The 21,170-nt window shown below is 34.7% G+C and overlaps 1 protein-coding gene across 1 annotated transcript in view; it reads right to left on the reverse strand.

The window, feature by feature from the left end:
- Positions 1-21,170, reverse strand: part of MALRD1 (MAM and LDL receptor class A domain containing 1) — a 236,579-nt gene that overhangs the window by 133,238 nt on the left and 82,171 nt on the right. Inside the window, exons 21-24 of the mRNA XM_062500144.1 lie at positions 10,348-10,504; positions 6,808-6,918; positions 5,737-5,950; positions 1,968-2,215 (exon numbers count right to left, since the gene is read on the reverse strand). Coding sequence (XP_062356128.1) covers positions 1,968-2,215; positions 5,737-5,950; positions 6,808-6,918; positions 10,348-10,504 — 730 coding nt within the window. The remainder of the gene's footprint in view (positions 1-1,967; positions 2,216-5,736; positions 5,951-6,807; positions 6,919-10,347; positions 10,505-21,170) is intronic.

Genomic DNA, 21,170 nt, shown 5'->3' on the forward strand with positions numbered 1-21,170 from the left:
AAAAGACCAAATACATACAGAAAGAGATTACTCTGAAAATTCATCACATTTAACTGTACTCTCAGTTCTTTGCAATTGTCTTGTATTTCTATTCCTTTTGAAGGTGCAGCTTTGTTTCTGAAAGTCTTGTAAATAGACAAAATATTTTTATTCATTGATGTCTCTTTATAGTTACTGCTCTGTATTTGTTTTCTCTGCATAAAACTAATCCCATTCATGTAATTGGTCATTTTCCAACTATTTGAAATGGTCTAAGATCCCATACTAAATCTGTTGTAACATATGATGCAGCATTTTCTTCTCAAATAAGCCATAGGAAGGAATAATATATTTCATTGAACTCTGGTCTTATAAGATGAGGCTTTGGATCTTGAAATATTTTTTCCATTCATACAATTTCCTATACCAGAAATTGCATTTCCTTTGATATTTTTCTATGCATAAGCTACAGAGCTGGTCAGAACCTTTGAAAAGTAAAATATTGTAAATATGACTGACTGCTTCAGACCACATGATGGATGTCAAGAGTTTGGTCTGTACAGGGTGCATAAACCTGTAAATTTTTGTAAATAATTTTCCAGGTGATAAAAGCTACAGTTTCCCATAGCTACATTTCAAGAACTTAATTGCATTTACTGTGTGGTACATCATAACAGTACAGATGTCAACATGTCATTCTCAGTTATTCTGCATTTCTTTGCACGTTTTATGCTTCATAGAAGTCAAAAAGTGGAAAGGTTATTTTTAGAACATAAAACCAGATAATGTAGAGAAAGAGATAATCTCAAATATGATGCTAAAAGCAGAAGGCTGAGATCTCCATGTTTGTGTAAGCAGAATTTTTTAATATATGTATTTTAGGAAATACATAAAATTAACATGGAATTAACATTCCAATTTTGAAGATAATTTTATAATGGCTAGATCAAATTTTGTTAATGAATATCACAATTATTCAAGTTCTCTTTTGAATCATAAAATCAAACTCTTTATGTTTAATACTTCCTGACTTTCTTATCTATAAAGAGTTTGGAGAGTTTTCAGAGAATTATTTCAGTAAAATGAACTGGTTAGAAATCTCAAACATAAGCAGAACTCTTTTCAAGTTTAAGATAATCTCTTTGTTCAGGAATATTCCTCAGGAATAGTATGATATAAATGAAACTAGAAGCTTGTGGCTGGACATTTTGCACGCAGAAGTCGCCTGCATACCCAGTAAACTATTTAGGACTATTTCAGTCTAAGACCACCTTCATTTGATGAGCATAGTTCTGTGGTCACACAAACAGTTAATTCCAAAAGCATTTTTAAAATTATCCTCTTGAGAGGCCTACTTATTAGATGTATAAAGGTTAACTTGCTGTTTCAAAATAAGGCATAGCTAAAGTTTCTGGGAAAATATATTTTTAGCAAAGACTATCAAAGATGTATCAAAACCAGGAAACTTTTTATTTCAGGTTTGCAAAGAAATGTTCAAGCTGAAGTCACCACAATGTGCTGTAATGTTTTGGAAGATCAAGGTTTACACTTCTCCATTCTCTAGAGAAGATCTGGTGACAAAGCCTTCTGTCACACATCCTTCCTTTTGCAGTTGTATTCTTTGAAAAACTAATTGTTTCTGCACTTATATGTACTTTCTCCATTAAAAACCATTAATTAGTTGTTTGTTACTTTAGACGAGTTGCATGAGACATTGTAAATTTGACACTGCATTTACTGTCAACTTCATGGAGTACTCATTTACTTCCAGAATCATTCTTCTCCCACAGCAAGATACAATTTTTTCTTATGGTTTCAATGAACTAAGATCCGATTCTGACTTCTCTACAAAAATACTTTTTTTTTTTTTTCCTCAAGCATTATTTCAGTAATCATCTTTAACCATTTTAGGAGTACTCTCTTGGTGAAATCTAGAAATCAAATTATTAATTTCTGCTACTACCTGCTACTACCACACCTTCACGTACCTTGCAGTTTTTATTTTTTCTGCTTAAGATGGGACTAGAAATCCTAGCTTTCTGTCCTGGTAGCTGAAAAAATGAACTCTTTATAAAAATATAATGACCAGATGGCTCTTGCAGTGTATGATCAGTAGCTGGTTCAGTGCCCAGTTTTTTCATACTGCTAGTTCTGAGGTGCCAGTCGAAATCATCATTTTCATCTTGATTCCATCCACAAAAGTCGAACTCGAAATTGCAATGCCCAATAGATGTACCTGGAATATATTTACAGACACATGAAGGGAGATTTATTTTTAAATAGTTAACTGGGTACATGTAATACAACCTAGTACTCAAATCTATGGGGAAAAAAGCTTCAGTTCAAAAAATAATATCCACGTATCTCATTAAAAAGAGCATTTTTAATGTTCTGGAATATTAGGATAAATATACTTGCATATATATCAGATGGGTCCACAGCTTTTTTATTACAGTCAACAGAATCTTTGGTATAAATGCAATAAATTTAGTTAACTATTTTAACTCCTTAGGGTCTCAACTGGCCCTCCATAGAGCATTTAAGACATGTGCAGAAAACCAGCCTCTTTCTGAAAGAACATGTTAAGATTAGGTGAGAAGAGGAAGAAATGCCCATATCTAGGGAACAGACACATCCAAAGTAATGTATTGAGCACCATAAAAACGCAGCCTCAGTATAGACACATATAGAAGAAAACAAAACGTGGGTGTGATAATCTTGAGCTGAATTGCACCCAAAGTCAGTCTGCTTTTGCACAATTCCTCAATTCACTTGTATTTTCTTTGACAATATCGAAACATAGATAATTGTGTTGGTAGTGGATTATGCCCAAAGAAGGGTAAGGGCCTGGGGCACAGGTCTGATGAGGAGCAGCTGAGGGAGCTGGGAGTGTTTGGAGAAAAGGAGGGTCAGGAGTGACCTTATTGCTCTTGACAGCTCCTGGAAGGGAGGTTGTAGCCAGGTGGGGGGCAGTGTCTTCTCTCAAGTAACAAGTGATAGAAGAAGAAAGGACCTCAAGCTGCACCAGCAGAGGCTAAGATCACATACTAGTAAAGTTTTTTTTCACTGAAAGGCTTGTTAAGCATTGGAACAGGCTTCCCAGGGAAGTGGTTGAATCACCATCCCTGGAGGTCTTTAGAAGCCATATAAACACGGCGCTTAGCAATGGTTTGGTGGTGTAATTGGCAATGCTAGGTTAACAGTGGGATTTAATGATCCTAAATGTCTTTTCCAACATAAGTGATTCTGTGATTGTCTACATATCTTCTTAAGTTTTACTTAATGCCTAGAAAAGGAGAAAGTTGTCATAATTTTTCTTGATTTTTATATGAAATAACATGCGTGTTCTTTATCCATTTTTGAATCTTCAATGTCAGAAGAGCCAGCATGATGAGTAAACTGTCCACATAAATTAAGTCAACTATATAATTCCAGAAGTTTAATTTCTGTATATTTTTCTCTATATACACCTACAAGTTCATTGTAATAATTACCAAGTAAGACTAAAATTGCTGAAATAAACTGAAATTTCAGCAGAGACTTCAAGAGGCTTTTGACTGTACCCTGAATATTCTTACTATTATTGCTGAAAAGGAAAGTGCTTTGAAGATAAATTTGGAAACTGTATGTATTTTTTTTTTGTAGGACATTGTAGACAAAATGTCTCTTCCAAAATGTAATCAAAATCTGAGCCTCTTCTGAGGCCTGATAAAGTTCAGCCACTTGAAAGTAGTTTTATTTGACTGAAAGGCACTCAGAAGCCAGGCCAAGGATCTAGAATCCATGGAGTCTGGACATGGACCAAAACAGGAGAGACAGCTACCTCAAAAATTTCAGGCTGAAATCAGATAATATATTTTTTCTTTAAATTTAATCCGTGAATGTCATACAGTAAAAATGTTAGAAACTTTTCTTAAAAGTATGAGCTATCTAGCAGAACTAGCTTCCCTTTCACCCTTGTCTAGAAATACAGTGCCATATGAAGTAACAATTGAAACCAACCCAGATCTGATGTGTGAGATTACATGAATACCTTTTTATGAAAATCAGAGATTGTAGATTAATTCAACTGAATGCAACTGCTCACAAAATTTGTCCAATCTTATTTTTGAACTGATTTAGTTAGTTAATATTGCAAGATCATTCTTAAAGAAATTCCTTCCATTATTTACAATTTCCATCTTGAGTCAATGAAATTCATGCATAAAACTGACCATTTTATTTTAAAGACATGTTTTCAAGAATCGAAATCTTAAGGCATGAGCATTGATATCCCTTCTAATTCTGTGCATATTGGGTATTACTTAACTTAAATTTATATGTCCTTGTAGGATCTTTATAGTCATCAAAGAGAAACCCTCATATCTACAGGACAACTTTTTAAATCTAACTCAAACAACTGATTTTAAGTTGCATGGACTTCAGCAACTTACTCCACTGATGAAAAAGAGAATTTAGGCAGCCTGCTCAGAAGTTCAAGTTACTGCAGATGTGCACCTGCATAATAAATGACTCCTGTGATTTAAAACACCATAATGCTTCACCCTAAAGCTTAGAATGAAAATGCAGTTAGGGAATTTTTCTTAAAGGATTTCACAGTTTTTTTTTCCTTACTTCAAAATAATAATAAAAAACATGTTAGAGAAAAGCATTCACTTTATGGGATTGTTTCAATTAATCTCTTCCAATGGGAAATTGGAATAAAATCCTTATTCCATGCCAAACTAAATTCCATCAGTTCATTTGAACCATTTTTGCCCTTAATGCTTCAATTTATACTTTTCTGATGATATTCCATGGGAAACACAGACAATGCAGAAAACTAAAAAAAAAAAAAAAAACAAACCAAAAAAAAACCCATTAATATTTTAACATTTCAGAAAACAAAAGTCCAAGTTTGAGAATATTTTTTAACAGAGTAATTGCAGCTTGCATTTTTAATTGCAGAAGATTTGAACTGGTGCCAGTATAGGTTAGTGATGTACTATTCCTGGACTGGAAATCATTGAGTAGTTTAGCAGTATGAAAATAATCTCCAAAATAAAGTTCCTCTGCCAGTTATCTTAGCTTTCATAGGATGTCAGCATACCTTTGCTTCACAGAATTGTATTCACTCAGAATTTGATAGACTGAATTCACATTCTCAACAAAAATCAGGCAACTGTTAATATGGTACCAAACAGTGCAGATTTGATTGTGTGAACATTTCCCATATTTGTAGTAGTAAATAAAAGGAAGTGTTAATAACCATATATTGTGATCCTGAAGGAGCCATTTGATATGAGACATCATTCTTTGAATCAGATACTACATAAACTGCTTCTTGATATGTCTCATAAAACCAAAATTGTACAACATTCAGATTAAAATAATTTGCTGAGACCTGACAACTCTTGAAATATCTAAGGAGCTAGGTCCCTTATCTCCCAAAGGTATTATGCTTGAATTATTTCTTTTCAGCTTTAATGCATTCTTTTCATATGGAAAGCAGGATGATTTTATTCTTTTTTTAAAGACAGCTGCTGAGTTATTTTTAGACATTCATTAGCAGCTCTTTGTATTTTGTATAATGTTATTTTAAATTAAATAATAATAATTTAAAATCTTTAAAAGCCAAGGAATAGAATTAAATTATTACCTTCTTGTTTGCTTTCCTAGCTGATGAGCTGTCAAAAGTATTTGAGTAATAAATATAAAAAAAAATCACAGCAGGCACAGTTATTTATGATAATTATATTAACAAACTACCATACTTACTGCAAATACTAGGGCTTTCATCTGAGTTATCTTCACAGTCATTTACAAAATCACACAGATTGTTCTTTGGGATGCAGTACTTGTTGGCACACATGAATTCCTCTGATGTGCAAGGTTTGTCTGAGATAAGCAGAGGGGAACAATCTTCAAAGGTAATATCATCCACAGCTATGTCTCCCATGTAACTGACACCACGTTTTGCCCTGAAAATAATCTAATAAAAATTACAGCTATTACAGTAACCCACTGATAAGACAGAGAAACAACAGGAAAAGAACAGAGACTGATGGTCCTCACAAATCTTTTAATATGAAGTGGTCAGTTCTTACTGTCAAAGCACAATTATACCAAATCTTGTACCACAATTGGTACAGATCGATCACTATATTTATTTATATTTAGAGTTATTGAAAGACCATCTTCTAACATTGTCAAGCACAAAAAATAAAGGGAACTAAATCATGCCACTCAGAGAGATATCAGTCCTCATTCATCCTGAATAACAAGGGTTCTTCCTACTTCTGCAAAGTAAGTCTGAAGAAGACTAGTCTGTCATTCATCATTTATTCCCATAAATGTTAAAATGTCATTAAAATTACAAGACAGAATTATCAAGCAATGTAGCTATTTTAAAAATATGTTACTGACTACCCTTGGTGATTTGGGTTTTTTTTTCATAAGTCTACAACTAAGCAAGTATCTCTAAGAAGTTTGTGAATCTGCTCTGATTTCAAGGCAAACATTATGCTCAAAATTCTTTTTCCAAAACCCAGATGTTTTTACTTACTGCGCACTAAGGAGAAAGAAATAGAATATTTGAAGCGGAGTTGGAGTCAAGGAGAGACAGAATTCTCAGTCTTAAATCTCACTCTGAGATTAAAGAGGAGTGAGAAATCTCCAAAATCATGAGTCCAGCTCAGATAATGAATCAGACAGCCAAAAAGATTATTTCTTCTGTGCAGGAAGAGAGGTACATGCATGGTGTAAAAAATGAAATGAAAAGGTGAAGAATGCTTAATATAGAAGTACTAATAGCCAGCTTTCTAGGCAGCACATCACATAGGAAGACACCTGAAAATTTGAACGAATTCCTATGAACACTTCTGCTCTGTTCCACTGGGGACCTTGGCTGCCACTTTGAGTCCAGAGTTTAGAAGTCTTGTTACTGCTTTTATAGAGTACCTAAAAAACAAAATAATTCCACGTCACAAAAAAAAAAAAAAGTGCAATCATATACAAAAGTACAATATTATCATGTACATCTAATCTCTATTCCACTATTAAAATTCACAGAATCATAGAATATCTGGGATTGGAAGAAGCCATCAGACCAAATCCCTACTCCTTGCAGGAAGGACTGCCTAAAGCTGAATCCTATGACCAAGGCTGTTGAGGTGCTCCTTGCAGTGCCAGAGTGGTGCTGTGCCTGCTGCCCTGGGGAGCCTGCTACAGTGCCCAGCCACCCCTTGGGGGTGAAGAACCTTTTCCTAATGTCCAACCTAATGCACATGCATATGTCACTATAAATTACCACACTAAGAAAATAAGGTTTCAGGATTTTCTGATCTCCTGATAAACATACCCAGCTCACAGCCTTAACTGGATTAACATAGCTCATTAATTTATCTAGAGTGGCTAGCACTGAATAAAGATTGTTCATTAGTGGGTTGTGATTCAGTTGCACAACACAGAAACAGGGTTAACAAGACTTACTGAAAAATATATTTGTTCATGCATACAATTCACTGTTCTTCCAGGATGGATTTTCTTGTCCTGATTCTCAGGAAATATTTTGTTTCTTCTATATAAATTTTTTATAAATATTTTTTAATAAATATTTTTCTTTTTTTTTAAATAAAGACAAAGTTTCATGTGTCTGAGCAATGAAAGACTTTTAAAAGCCCATACACTTGTAAACAGCAAACTGGGGAATGATGACACACTTCAACATGAGCAGAAAGTCCTAATTATTCGTTAGTCCAATCTCTTGGGCATCCATATTCAACTGAGCTGACAATAACAAGATGGGTGTTTGATGAAGTGTGTCAAGCTGTCTCCAAATAGTGCTGGAAAGCTGAACATCTATTCACCAGTTGCCTGAACTACTTCTGCTTTCAAGGATTTATCACTACTCTGTATAATCTTCTTAGGGCAGCCCAGGCATTTTTCATCATCATGAAAAAAACCTTTTTTTTATTTTAAATTTATGCAGTCTCATGAGTACATATGATATTGCATAGCAGGTAATTTCTGCCAAGCAAACAGCAAATCCTCACACTAAAGACCTTTCATTTTTGGGGAAAAATAAATAGATAATATCTTAAATTGGACAGAAAAACAAGTGACTTCTGACTTTACAGACAAGAAGATCTGCCATAGAAGACATGAATTTTATGTGAAAATAAATAAATTCATGAGAAAGGGATTACAGATATTACTTGAAAGAATAAAGAATGCTGAATAAGAAAGTAACTTTTTTGACTCTCAAATACAGACAATATATTTATATGAAGGTAGATATTTATGTGACTACTGACACACACATTTTTACATATTGTAAATTATCTACTCTATTATATATCCAATTCCTTCATCATAAATTCACATTTTTTATCATATCATGATAAAGATTAAAATTTTAGAGTAAAACGTGGCCATTAATTTCTGTGCTATTGAAACCCAAGGCTTCCCTGTACCTTAATGTACTTTGAACCTCTATGCATTTCAAATACATTGCAAAAAAAAGCACATCTAATACTTTGGTAGGATTACCTATGCAACATCCAAGCATCGAAACTAAATAAAAAAGGTTCCAACAAATAATCAAGCTGAGGTTGCTCAGGAAAGTAACAGCAAATCAATGTTTAAGAAAGCAATAGAAGCACAGGAAGGTAGCCATTCATGCAAATGGCAGGAAAATCTTCAACAATCCTACATGATATTTTATGGTATGGGTGCAGACTTACAAGCAAAAGTTGAAAAATATATGGTAGTCTTGGGGAAAGATATGGATAAAAGGTCTTTTAAGCACAGAAGATATTCCCATTCATACAATACTTAGAGCCTTCTTAATATAAATAATGAGAAATTAACTAAATAATTTCATATTCTGAGTTATTCTTACACCCATTATTAATTGATTAATCAAGCAATTGAAACCAGGCAGTTATTAACAGTGTGGAAAGGTTTCATGATTTTCCTTTGGTACATCTTAGAATGAAATATATTGGGGGTGAGGAAGAATCAGTTAAAGAACAGAGAGAAATTGTAATCAGTGTTGAAACTGAGAAAAAAACTATATTATACACATTAGGTGCTGGTAATACTGGGCATGGCCCCATAGAATTTGCTGTTGATGTCTACAAAATACTATTTGAACATAATTGCAACTAACATGGGTTCTTACACTGTAAAGAAACTTGGACCCTGGAGTATGCAGAGAAGTCCCAAAGCACATTAATTGGTCCCAAGCCTTAAAACTGAGGATGAACCATCTTTATCCACTGATTTCCTACTGATTCTGATTAATTAATATTTGACCATTTGCCAAGCAGCCTAGCAAGTTCTTTACCTAGTTGGGAGAAATTTAACAATATTTCAAAAATTTGTTTTGGAAAATATCCAAGAAAACATAAAACATGCTTCCACTAAATATCTAGCAAGTCACATGCAAGGCACATAGTTCACCACATCCCAGATTACATTTCTAATGTCAACACAAATATTAATTTTGTTTTGAAAACAGCTGAATTCTGTCACCTTTTATTATAATTTATTATTCTGACCAACTGGGCTAGTGAGAATTTATTTGTATATTTAAATCCTCATGCACTGCCCACATCCAATATGATACTAAGTGCACAGGTGAATGGGTAACTTATATGAGTATTTTTTCAATCCATTATTGATGATGTAGGTATTCCATAACATTCCTGGAAATCCCGTTATAAGCATACAGCTGTGTGGTAAAAAGAATTGTTTAGAACAACGTTCCTGATTTATTAATTTCTCTTTGCAGTGACTCATTTTATCAACAAGCTGCTAACGAGTTAAATTTCCTTTACATAAGTGCTTTTATTTTACCTGGAATTAAGTTAAGAGTATGGGAAGGCAAATTTGTTGCTTGTATGCCACAGAAATAGTTCAAGGCTGCTTACATGAATATAATTAATCTCTGAAAGTGATACGTCCAGCTTTTCAAGGAATAAACTCTTTCATCAAGATTTTATGTCAAATTTTGATGCAATTACTTCTTTTTTCATGCTCCCACATTAGCCAAAGACTTTGATGTCCAAATATCTATTGCTGCTTTTCAATGTCAAATGGTACTGTGTGATACAAAACTGTTCCTTGTATTAAAGTTCCAACCATGGCATGTCTATAACAGTCATAATTTTTGCTTGTTGTAGAAATTTATTATTTCTCCAGTCTATTTGAGCTAATGCTTCCTTCGTATTGTGACATGTTGAGAGCAGTAGAGTGCTAGCAATTGTTAATTTTCATTTATTAGAAGCCTAGGCTTTAATGAAATTAAAAGAGAAGGCATACATTTCCTCACAGTAATTTCATGCAGAAAAACAAAGCAAAACAAAATAAAGAGCATCTCCATACCTCCAGAGAACCTATTGTTGAACCATTCATGTGGTTCCAGAAAATGATTTTGCATCTGGGCCCTGTAAGGGAGATGACTGGGGTAGCAATGTCAGCTGTGTGACCAAATTCTCCATTTGAGCTGTCTGCAAAGAGATACCAGCCTTCTTCAGTACACCTGCTCAGAGAAAAAGGGTTATAATTTATTAAAACAAAACATTTCATCATAATTAATTTAAGATTGCAATATTTCCTTAGATAGCATCTGCTGTCTGGGTATCTGGATGCATCTTAGTGTGTAGCCAAAATCCAAAAAAAACCTCTTGCAAATGCAGCTAGTATTTTTTATCTCAGAGGCTGGCAAACAAACAAACAAACAAACAAAAACAAACAAACAAACAAACAAAAAGACTTAGGTCAACCCACAGGATCATGTAGGTGTGGGCTAGAGGGACTCTGGTTTTCCTTATCACCCTCTTTCCTCAGGGAATTTAGAGGGTTTGGTCCTGCCTTAAAGTCAGGAAAACCAAGATATCAGATGAAATTTTGTCTCCTGAGCTACTGGGAAAGCTGAAGTGTCTTTGAAGTAAGCATCAGACTCTGAGTGTACAGAGTGACCAGAAATGCAGTTTTAGTGTTTGGGGTATTTAAGATCTAGCCCCTTAAAACCTTACTTTTGAAAATAAAATGCAACTGTTGACCAAAAACAAATTTCTCTTCTCTCACAACAGAAGTGCTTCACACTCAGTACTTCTCAGAAGAACTTACCCAACAAGTGCTTACGACCCTGACAATGGAACCTAAGTTTTTTAATAGTGTTGGTATTAGGTTTTCCTTTCCTTTTGGTTTTCCTGACCGGCCAAGTTCTGAACAACCACCCTGTAAAGTTGCATCACTTACAGCTGTGAGAAGACAATGATCCTACCCAGCAAGCACTGCCAAGTTAAACAATATTCTCAAAGATGTCAGGACCTCTGGCTCTTCACAGGCTGAAAATCCTACCTAACAGCAAATGTAAGGAATGTGCTGGTTTAGGTTCAGAAAGAAGGCCTTCAAAAATCCTCACAAATCAGAAACTGTTTGTTAGCTGGACTACTGCTTCTGACCCCATGTGTCACACCAGAAATATAAAAGAAAAACAGCAGCCAACTAACCCACCAGCCAATGAAAAAGGCAACATTTTAATGGGACAGATCTTCATTTTTCATAGACCATATATGTTACATATGAGATCACTGAAAACGGCTCATAAACATAGCAGGGACCAAAGTTCATGTGGGCAAAATCCTTAAGATCAGGATCAGGATCAGAAATCAGGATCTTCTCCACAATCTTATTTTTCTTTTCATGGAAAGGCAGATGAGTGAATTGTTGTTGTTGCTTTTCTGTTTTCACTGAATCCTGGAACTCAGACATCATTATAATGACTGCATGCATTCAGTTCATCCTACAGTATTAAACTATTAAAACATGCTCCAAATAAACTGCCTGTCCTCTAAGTAATAGTTGAAAACTTTGAAAACTCATAATTACAGATCTTTCAATAAGTATGCATTTGGACAAGTCATTTATTCCTCTCCTTTCTGCTGAAGAAAGCTGTTATTTCAAGGTAGCAATTTTAAGTTTCTTTTTTGCCTTGGTCTTGCGTATTCTACCAGTCTCTTCCTTGGAGGTAAAAGAAGATCAACTTCTCTTAAGGTTTGCTAAAATATTGAAAAATTCAGAATTTGCTTTGCTTCTGGGAACTCATGCATTCAGTGGCCCAAGGGTGCTGGCATTGTATTTACAACAGCATCCAAAAGGACTTGTGAGAAGCAGAATGCTAAAAAGCTCTGAAGAGCAGCAGCACTTAAAGATCTCATACTTTCCAGAGTATTCAGTATTACATCTGTTGGAGTCTGTAAATCAGAGACCTCTCTGATTTCTTCAGAGAGACATCAGAGTACCGAGTGCTTTGAATAGATTGAAGTATATTAAGCCACTCATACATGAAATAGAGGTGTAAGTTTAAGTTTTAGATAAGTAAGTAGGTTTAAGTAAGAATATGTTTTAAGTGCCTTAAATTATAAAAGTCTTAGATATTAGTGTAGAAAACAAGTCTTAAAAACAAGTTCTAGCAAGAGCTGGAAAATATAGTCCTAGATACCAGTGTAGAAGAAAAGTCTCCATGAAGGCTCAAAAAACATAGTTTAACACATAATAAAAATATGGTAGGAATATTGCTTACATTTTTCAGATATGACAAGATAGGCTGTATGTGTAGATTATATGTAAACGTCTGTATTAAGAAACTAGAATTCTAATAGGTTAAGAAGAAATTATTCAGATTCGTGGTTTTAGCTTATTGGGTAATTTGTGTACAAGACTCTAAGCACTGGTGAGAAATTCACTCTTGCTCTCTCTCTCTTTCTTCTCCCTCCTCACTGCCATCATCATCATCTTTATCATCACCCAGAAGAAGGGAGGAGCTACAGTTGCAATTTCAGCCCTCCCAACACCTTGCTCCAGGAGCTGCTTCCACTTCTAATTGGGATTTTACTTCTATTTAGGACTCTATACCAAAAGCTTTTAGCATGGACTTTAATGCTTGGGGCTCTTTGCCTTTCGAGACTGAGCTGCCTTTTGCAACAAACAACTTTATACCAACTAATAACTGCTCAGCTCTTTTAAAGAAAACAAACAACCCAACAGCATCCATGCCTGTCATCGAAACAATGGCAGGGTACAATCAGTACTATGATGAAATTCAGCCACCCATCTCTTGTTGGTATGTTCTGTCAGACACAGGCAGGCCCAAAGATCACATCTATGCCTAGATATTACTGTCCCTAGCACAGCCTAAGACTGGTGTCATTGCAACTTCTTTGACCTGGTTTCAGTGTTTGCTATAATATCCCATTTAAAAGTAGTAAACCAGATGAAAGTCCCCTGTATGAAACACTTCACAGTGCTAGCCATTAAACATGGTGGTGGTATGTGATTACAAGAATATTAAGGTCATGTGGGCAAGCAATGGGAAATGGAGGAATCAGAAGGGGATGGGTAGGTATGTGCAGAGCATCCTTGTTGACTCTTACTCCTATCCATGGAAGTTTTTACACTTAGGACTACAAGACTAGTGTATTTGTGACCTATCCATATTTAAAAGGAAAGCTTTCTTCTAGTGAAAATTAACCTGCATCATGTTTGCTCACAGAACTAAGTAATTTCTTTGTCTTGAATTCTTAAGCTGCCTGGTATAAGAGCCTGCATGAAATTTCTAGAGAGTTGCACAGTCTGAAGGGGGAAGAGTTTGAAAAAAGTAATAAAAAATCATTCTGTTTAAAGAAATTTCAAACGCTAGACGGTCCATACCTTCTGTGGATGCAAATTTTTAGCAGAGCCAATTAAGGTACATGAAATCATCTGTTCAGACTGTCAAGCTCTGACCTTGAAACCAAAGGATTTTTTAGCTGGCCCACTTTTATTTTAATCTGGTAAGAAATACACAGTGACAAGGTATTCCAAAGCTTTCCATAAACATAAATTAGCAGTTTCTCTTACTCTGCCAGATGATGTTCTTGTCTTTACCTTCAGCCTTTGTTTTTTAAGTGATCTTCAGAGAAGGTAACTTTCTTCATAGTGAGAGTTAATCAACTGATCCATCCTTAAATTAATTTCTTTCCTATTCCATTAAAAGACTCCCTGTAATTGTTTTTTTTATTTTTAAAAATGAGACCTCAAGAAGTTGATAACAAGTGCAAAACAAGGTATTTTTCAACATACATAATAGTGAATAAATCTAGCTTTTGGCATAGATCTTACGTAAGTGCTGAAATTCAGCAGAATACAGGCAGGCACCCCTGCCAGTAGCTGCAAAAGCTCAGGCCAATTTAGAAAACCAACCCATGGAAAACCTCTCAGTTGGCAACTACACTGTTATTAAAGTCTCAATATTTACCCTTTGAAAATAATTAATTTTACCTCTGTACTACAAGCATTCCCTATACAAAGACACTCCTGTGCCAGTCCAAAGATCCTAATTAATTTCAGAGGGAAAATCACAACATTTTAATGGATATAAAATTTTCAACATAAGTAACTGACCTACATTTGAATACTTGTCTTAGTTAATAGTTTAATATTTAAAATATCTTTTAAACTGTACTTGGCAAGGAAGGGACATTCATAGAAGACTCTTCATGATATTTCCCCAATCAAGGCATTCAAAAGAACATAGTGAACTGAGCATAATACTTAAGGAAAGATTAGGTGGGTTAAGAAAAAAAAAATTAGGCAGTGTTGTCAAGACATGTCTCATGCTATGAATTACACATTTCACAGTATTAATTGTCTATTGTTGCAATGTCTGAAGGGGGCTCAAAACTTATTCAGATGAACTTTCTTGTATAGCAAGTTCAAGTTGTCATTTAATGAATTTTTGGGCATCCCTCAGTTTTTAAAGTGTTAATTCATCTGTGTATCTTTTACTACTTGTTTGAGAATCCCTGAATAAACATTTAAATGGACTTATAAAACACCCTTTACTCATTATTTTTCTTTAGAACTGAAAACTAAACCTGATTAGAAAACAAACTGCCTTTCTCTATAAAGTCCTGATTTCCTTCCAAATTGCAGAAATAATGAGAAAAACAAAGAGAAAACATAAACTGGAGAGGGATATTTTAGTTTACTTAGAGTTATAAGTATGCCAGTGCTCAGCACACCATACTAAATTTCAAAAGTCAGAAAGCAGCAGCCTCCACATGCACCTCCATTTGTCCTGATGATATGTAGCCATAAACACTGTGCAGTATCTATTTAACAAATCAGAGTCCCACACCTATTGCACCTATTATGCATTGAAAGTGTTATTATTCAGCTCTCCAATGGTCTGTCTGGGATCTGCCATGTGGGTGACCTGCTATTAGAACTGATGGGTTTCTGCAAAGAAAGAAAGGCAAAACAGTGGCCAAGAAAACCCAGTAGGGCACTGGATGACCTTCAAAAGAAGCACTCTCTCCAATGAAAGGGAAGAACTTTGGGATATTGGACACATCAAGGAAACGTGGGTCACCAAAGCTCAAGCTGATGGTTTGAATCAGTCAGGACAGTGGCTTTATTTTGCATTTTCCATATCCCCCACATCCTTTATCAGGGTACAGGGGCTGTGGGAGATCACTCACTTTAGTTTCTTTCCCCCAAAGCACGGGTAAGCATCAGGCAGAAGTTTTGCTAAATTTAATGCATTTGCAGGTTTTTTTCTTTTAAATTAGCTACAATTTCCTAGAAAAAACCTTTCATCAGAAGATTTCTCAGAAAAAAAAAAGCTAATAAGGTGTTAAATTCTACCTTTTAATTCCTAAAAACATATTTTATGAGAAAATATTTATGCTTTTGTCATTTTTTTCTTGTACTGTCATCAGAATATAGCATTGATATTTTAAATCCTTATCTATTTGAGAAAAGTGGTGGCAAAACTGTGACACTTTGACCTTTCCATTGTGCTACCTTCATTTTCTGTTGATTCTTATTAATTCTTGTTTCTTAGTGTCAAAACCTGGTGACATGACAGTTCTGGTAAAAATTAAGAAGGTATAAAAAGAAAACTTGCTATATTTTCCAGCAACAAAACTTGCCATACAAATACATAGCATTCAAAATCATTATTACAATATTTCAAAGGAAATGGGCAAAGACACGAGACAGGCTAATCCTTATGTATTCATATAGAGTTGAATGTAACCTCAATATTAAGTATAAAATGGGGAAGCCATGTACATGTTGTGTCTTTTACTTGAAATTTGCCTGTAAGGTGGGGAACTGCTTAAAGGTGGGTAGAAAAAAACTTTAAATTACTGCAAAATATTACAGAAAGTGTTATAGAAATAATAGAAATATACATACACACACACACATATGTATGTGTGTGTGTGTATATATATATATATATATATAAAGAAGAAGCCTTCTGTCAAAAAATAAAACGAACCCTAACATTTCCCTCAACATTGTATCTGCCTGAAGAAATCACAAAAAATGCTACAAGAATTCAGAAGTCAAAGACAACTTAATATTCACGCACGCATTCAAGAAGAAATTTACCACCCCCTTTATGGGCTCAGTAACAGCTTCTCAATGCACTGCCCATTATCCTGCTTATTTCAGCCAGAAGGCCACAGGTGATGCAGGAAGGAGAGGGTACTCAAGAGGGACAGTGGCAAGGCTTTAATTAAAATCTAGAGTGACTGGGAATCTGAAAGAAATGTGGTGGGCCACACACCTTTAGGAAGCATGAGAAGATTTACAGTGAAAAAATGAGAATTAAAAAAAATTACCTTGTTTCTTTTGTATCCATACTTGTTAGATAATCAGTGTCTGCATCAGAATTTTTTTGACTACTTATCCTTCTGTATATAATAACAGGATGGGTTATTATAAATCATAACATGTGAACAAAACCTTCATGTACCTCTTGCAGTTTGACATATATCATATTCATAGGCTTCTAAAAATTTCTTCCCTGAATAAGGATTATTGCAGCTGTGAGAATATTGTTCCATAATAAGAATCTATATTCAAAATGCTATAAAATGTGTAGTTTCCAATATTCTTAAAGGAAGAATAAGAATGCCAATGATTTAATTGATTGTATGTATCAGAGAAAGATTTTCTCTGCTGATCACTTCCAATCACTTAAATTCTAATAGGTCTTAAATAGTAACTGAAATTTTTATCCAACAACTGGGGGGGGGGAGGGGGGGGGCGCAGGATTAAGGCTTTCCTTGAATTACATTTAAGTATTTCTGTATAGATTAAAAATAAATTAAATTAAGAACAAACAGTTGTTAGGAATGCAGATTTTCACTTACAACCATATGTGTCAAATTAATTTCAAACTTGTTATTCCATAAAAAAAGTAAGTTCTCTTATTACGATTTGAAACTTTTTTTTACTAGTAATTTCCCACATCCATGAACTTCTAATATTAAGGCTTAATAAATTCAGAAACAAAAAAATGTAGTAAGATTGCCATGCCATAATAAAGCAGACATAAATTTTTTGGAAGAGATCTTTCTGAAAGGATATCATAGAGCTATTTGCTATGGCAGAAGGCAACCTCTATTTGTGTTCACAGCTGTCTGAAAAATGGTGGATGCCAACTGACCGAGTTCTTTTGGTAGTTCTAGAGAAAAATTAATTCTATCTTGAGCATCTAAACTTTGTCACATGAATACAGGATTGAGGTTCAGTGGTTAATTCAAAGGGAACGGAACCAAAGGTGCTTCACACACCATAACACAAGTGAGACTGAGCCCGGGAATTGGACACCAGCATCAGCAAGGTGCTCAAAAGAAAGCCACCAGAAATGTGAGTTGGAATACTTGTGCTAAATAAAACCATAGTATATTTTGTATTGGGTCCTGAAAGTCAAAACTCCAAAAGAAAATTTCTCCCTGTGACCATGCTTCAAGTGTACCACGTAAAACTCTGATGCCTTGTTTTATGTAATAAATGTGAATTCCAGAAAGAAAATGAGTTGGCAAAGTTTTACCCACACAAAATGATTAAAGTCTTCACAGTTTAATTTATTTTCATTATGAGATTAATCCCATGCTCTGGCATCCTAATATAAGAGGCAAAAAAGTCTTTGGATATATTCTCTTTCTTTGTACAAAATTAATTTTAAATTTTGATTGTTTGTAATGAAACAATTTGACATCATCCTGCAAGTAATTTCTGGCCATTAGCTTATTCTTAAAAGTAGTTGGTATTATTTAAATTGGACATACAAGGATAAACAACCCAACAACCAACAAACAAACAAAATAACCCAACAACCAACAAACAAACAAAATAACCCAAGCAAAAAACAAATACCACACACACAATATTTTCTATTTTTTTCTCCTTTTTTGAAGTTCTTAGACTCTCAAATTGAAAACATTTCTTGACTGCTGAAAAAACCGCTGGGCTTAAGTACATTACTTAAAACCTTTAATTTTGCCTAACTTTCCTGTCCTGAACACTGAAAATTATTGAAAAGAAGACATAAAAAAAAGACAGATGTATTAAAATATGTTTATCAAGAGAACTATTTACACAGCACTAATTATCATGTCAGCTTAGAGTTTTATCTCTGCATCCATTTGGTTTTGATTTATTAAATTTGATGCATGAATTACCAATTAAGTGACTACAAAGTTTTCACTTAACAGTTGTACCCAAATATCATTAATAATGTCGAAGATTTTGCTAATAGACATCCATTTGCTGGTGTCAATTTAATACACTTCTTTAAGCCTACACAAACTGATACTTTTATTGTTGTAGCTTTTAGAAACCTAACTGCAATAGAGAATTCCATTAGCTAAGTACAGGAACATGCCACAGGAGCTCTACATTCATGTATGAGTAGTGCTCTTTTCGGTGCACAATGCCAATGTCACCTAGCTCTTTGCACAGCACATGACAGACTTTTTCCAGCTCAAGCCAGGGACTGTCTAGCTCAAACCAGGCTCCAATGGCAGATTCCCATAACAGCTTCTATTCCTCCAGCCTTTGGTTTCTATATACACATACAAGCTGTTCCCTCTATTTGCAAAGTAATTACTTTCACTTAATTGATGTAATTACAGCTTCAAAGACTCACACCTCCACCTCACAGTTCATCAGCCTACAGGTGGCTAGCCCAAGTACTTATTCTGGGGAAGCAGATGGTTTGACTGCAAGTATTCACAGGTATTTTTGCTGAAATATTTGTATGCTGCACTGCCAACTACTCTTGTATCAGGAAGAATCCAAACGTTTCTATACATAGTCCTGCATATTTCATTTCAATTTGCAAACATGCAAGATTACAGTAGCACAGCTTGCCTCATATAAGTAATGGAAATTTGGGGAAAATGGATGAGAAAATAAAACTAAATGTTGCAGTGTTTTAATTCAACAAAACTGCTGTTCTACATCTCCTGTGGTAATTTGGAAGCATCTATTTTCTGTGATTCTCTGTAGGCCAATAAACAAAGGGAAGGGGGAAATCATAGGACCAAAGTGCATCTCATGTGAAACACCACAAGAGGAATACTTTACAGAGTTGCCTGAAAACTGCAATCCCTATGGATCATTTACTTTCTCTTTTCATCAGTCCTTTTCAATATACTGTTAGTTGCATTTAACCCTGAAAAGATGTTGAAAACCAGTAATACAATTCCATGTATCACTGTGCCAATGCAAACCTGTAGTGGAAAGGTTGTGAAAGGATTTACTAATTACACATACAGGGTTGGTATTGGCTAATAAACAGCAATTAAAGAGTAATCAGTGAAAGATTTGACAGCTAATTTGTTGAAAAATGCTGCTCTTTTTTATGGAATACACTTCCTTTTCATATATAATGTAGAGACCTAGAAACGACTAGACAGTATTGTAATTCTTTGCTATTGATGAAAAATTTTTTGTGGGTTTGGTATTGTTGTGGGATATTTGTAAAAAACACAGTAATTTTAATGAAGTACACCGTGCAACTAACATATTAATCTCTTTAATAGTGATAGAAATGCAGGCTGAGTAAATGGAAAATAATGTAATTTTAAACTGGTAGCAATATAGCAAAGATTTTGTTGAAGTGGTCTTAATTTAAAGACTGTCTTAGCACCCTATGGGCTATTGTCACAGAAAGTAAACATATGTCTCTAGAACTAGGCAAGTATTTTTCTGTTCAGAGTAATTACACTGGACAGATATTTTTCTGTTTGGAGTAATTACACTGGACAGAAATTTTCTTAATAATGAAGTTGTGTAACATTGAAAATTATTTGTACTCATTTGCTAGTTACCTGTAGGGATTTCTTTTTCAATAAGTTTTACTGTTACTTTTAAATGGAATACATTAGATTAATGCATTTTTTAAACACGCATTTCTTACTTAATTAAAAAAAAAAATTAAAAACCCCGCACATTTAAAACCAAATGTTCATGCAGAAAAGCTAATTTTTGCTCCTCAAGATAAATCAAAGAAGTGTCTTTGGAGAAGCTAGTAACTATCTTAAGCAATCTACTAGAATGCAACATTTATTTACAAATCTTCACCGAGAGAATAGAAATATTTTACATTTTAATGTGAATTTATATCATTAACCAGAAAAATGGTAAAATAAAAAGAACTGGTAAAAAATACCAACTAAACTGAAGTGAGCTCTAACTACAGTAGTTTTGGACTGCATTAGTTAAATATTAAATGAGTGCAGAATTCACAGGACATTTTGTGTTAACTCGTACTGCCAACCCTTGGGCAAAACTGCTGGGATAAGAGCTATGGCTGTCAATAACAATAACAAAATTGGTAGCAATATCTAACAACAACTCACAATAACTAGTAAGGTTAAAAAGTAAACATACATTTTCAGTGCGGATAAAGACCATTTGAGAAGAAGACCATTTGAGAGAAGACCATTTCACCTAAAACTGATCAAGAACATGACCACATTGAACTAAAATAAACAGTGCCAAATTAATTACAAAGCCAGCTTTCAAAAGAGAAGTCAGCTTGAAAAGAAGTGTAAAAGTAAGATGAAAATGTGTAATAGTAGGGGTTGATAATGCAGTGCAAAGAGCAGTGGCCAACACCTGGTTTTGACATGCCAGAGGTCATCTCGCTGATGCTACAACCACTGCAGAGCACCACTACCACTGGATGCTGCCAACAGCCTGCAGCCAGCTGCTGGGCTGGCAGGTTGGGGTGGTGGAAGAAGGGTAAAGCTGGAGCAGCCATGTCTTCCAAACCTGCTTTCCCATAAGGGGGAACGTGCTTGTTCTCAATACATCCTGTGGGAGGAGGGGACTGTTTCTCTGGATGGGGAGGT

The sequence above is a fragment of the Cinclus cinclus genome, chromosome 1, assembly GCF_963662255.1.
Source record: "Cinclus cinclus chromosome 1, bCinCin1.1, whole genome shotgun sequence".
In the NCBI taxonomy this organism is placed as follows: domain Eukaryota; kingdom Metazoa; phylum Chordata; class Aves; order Passeriformes; family Cinclidae; genus Cinclus; species Cinclus cinclus.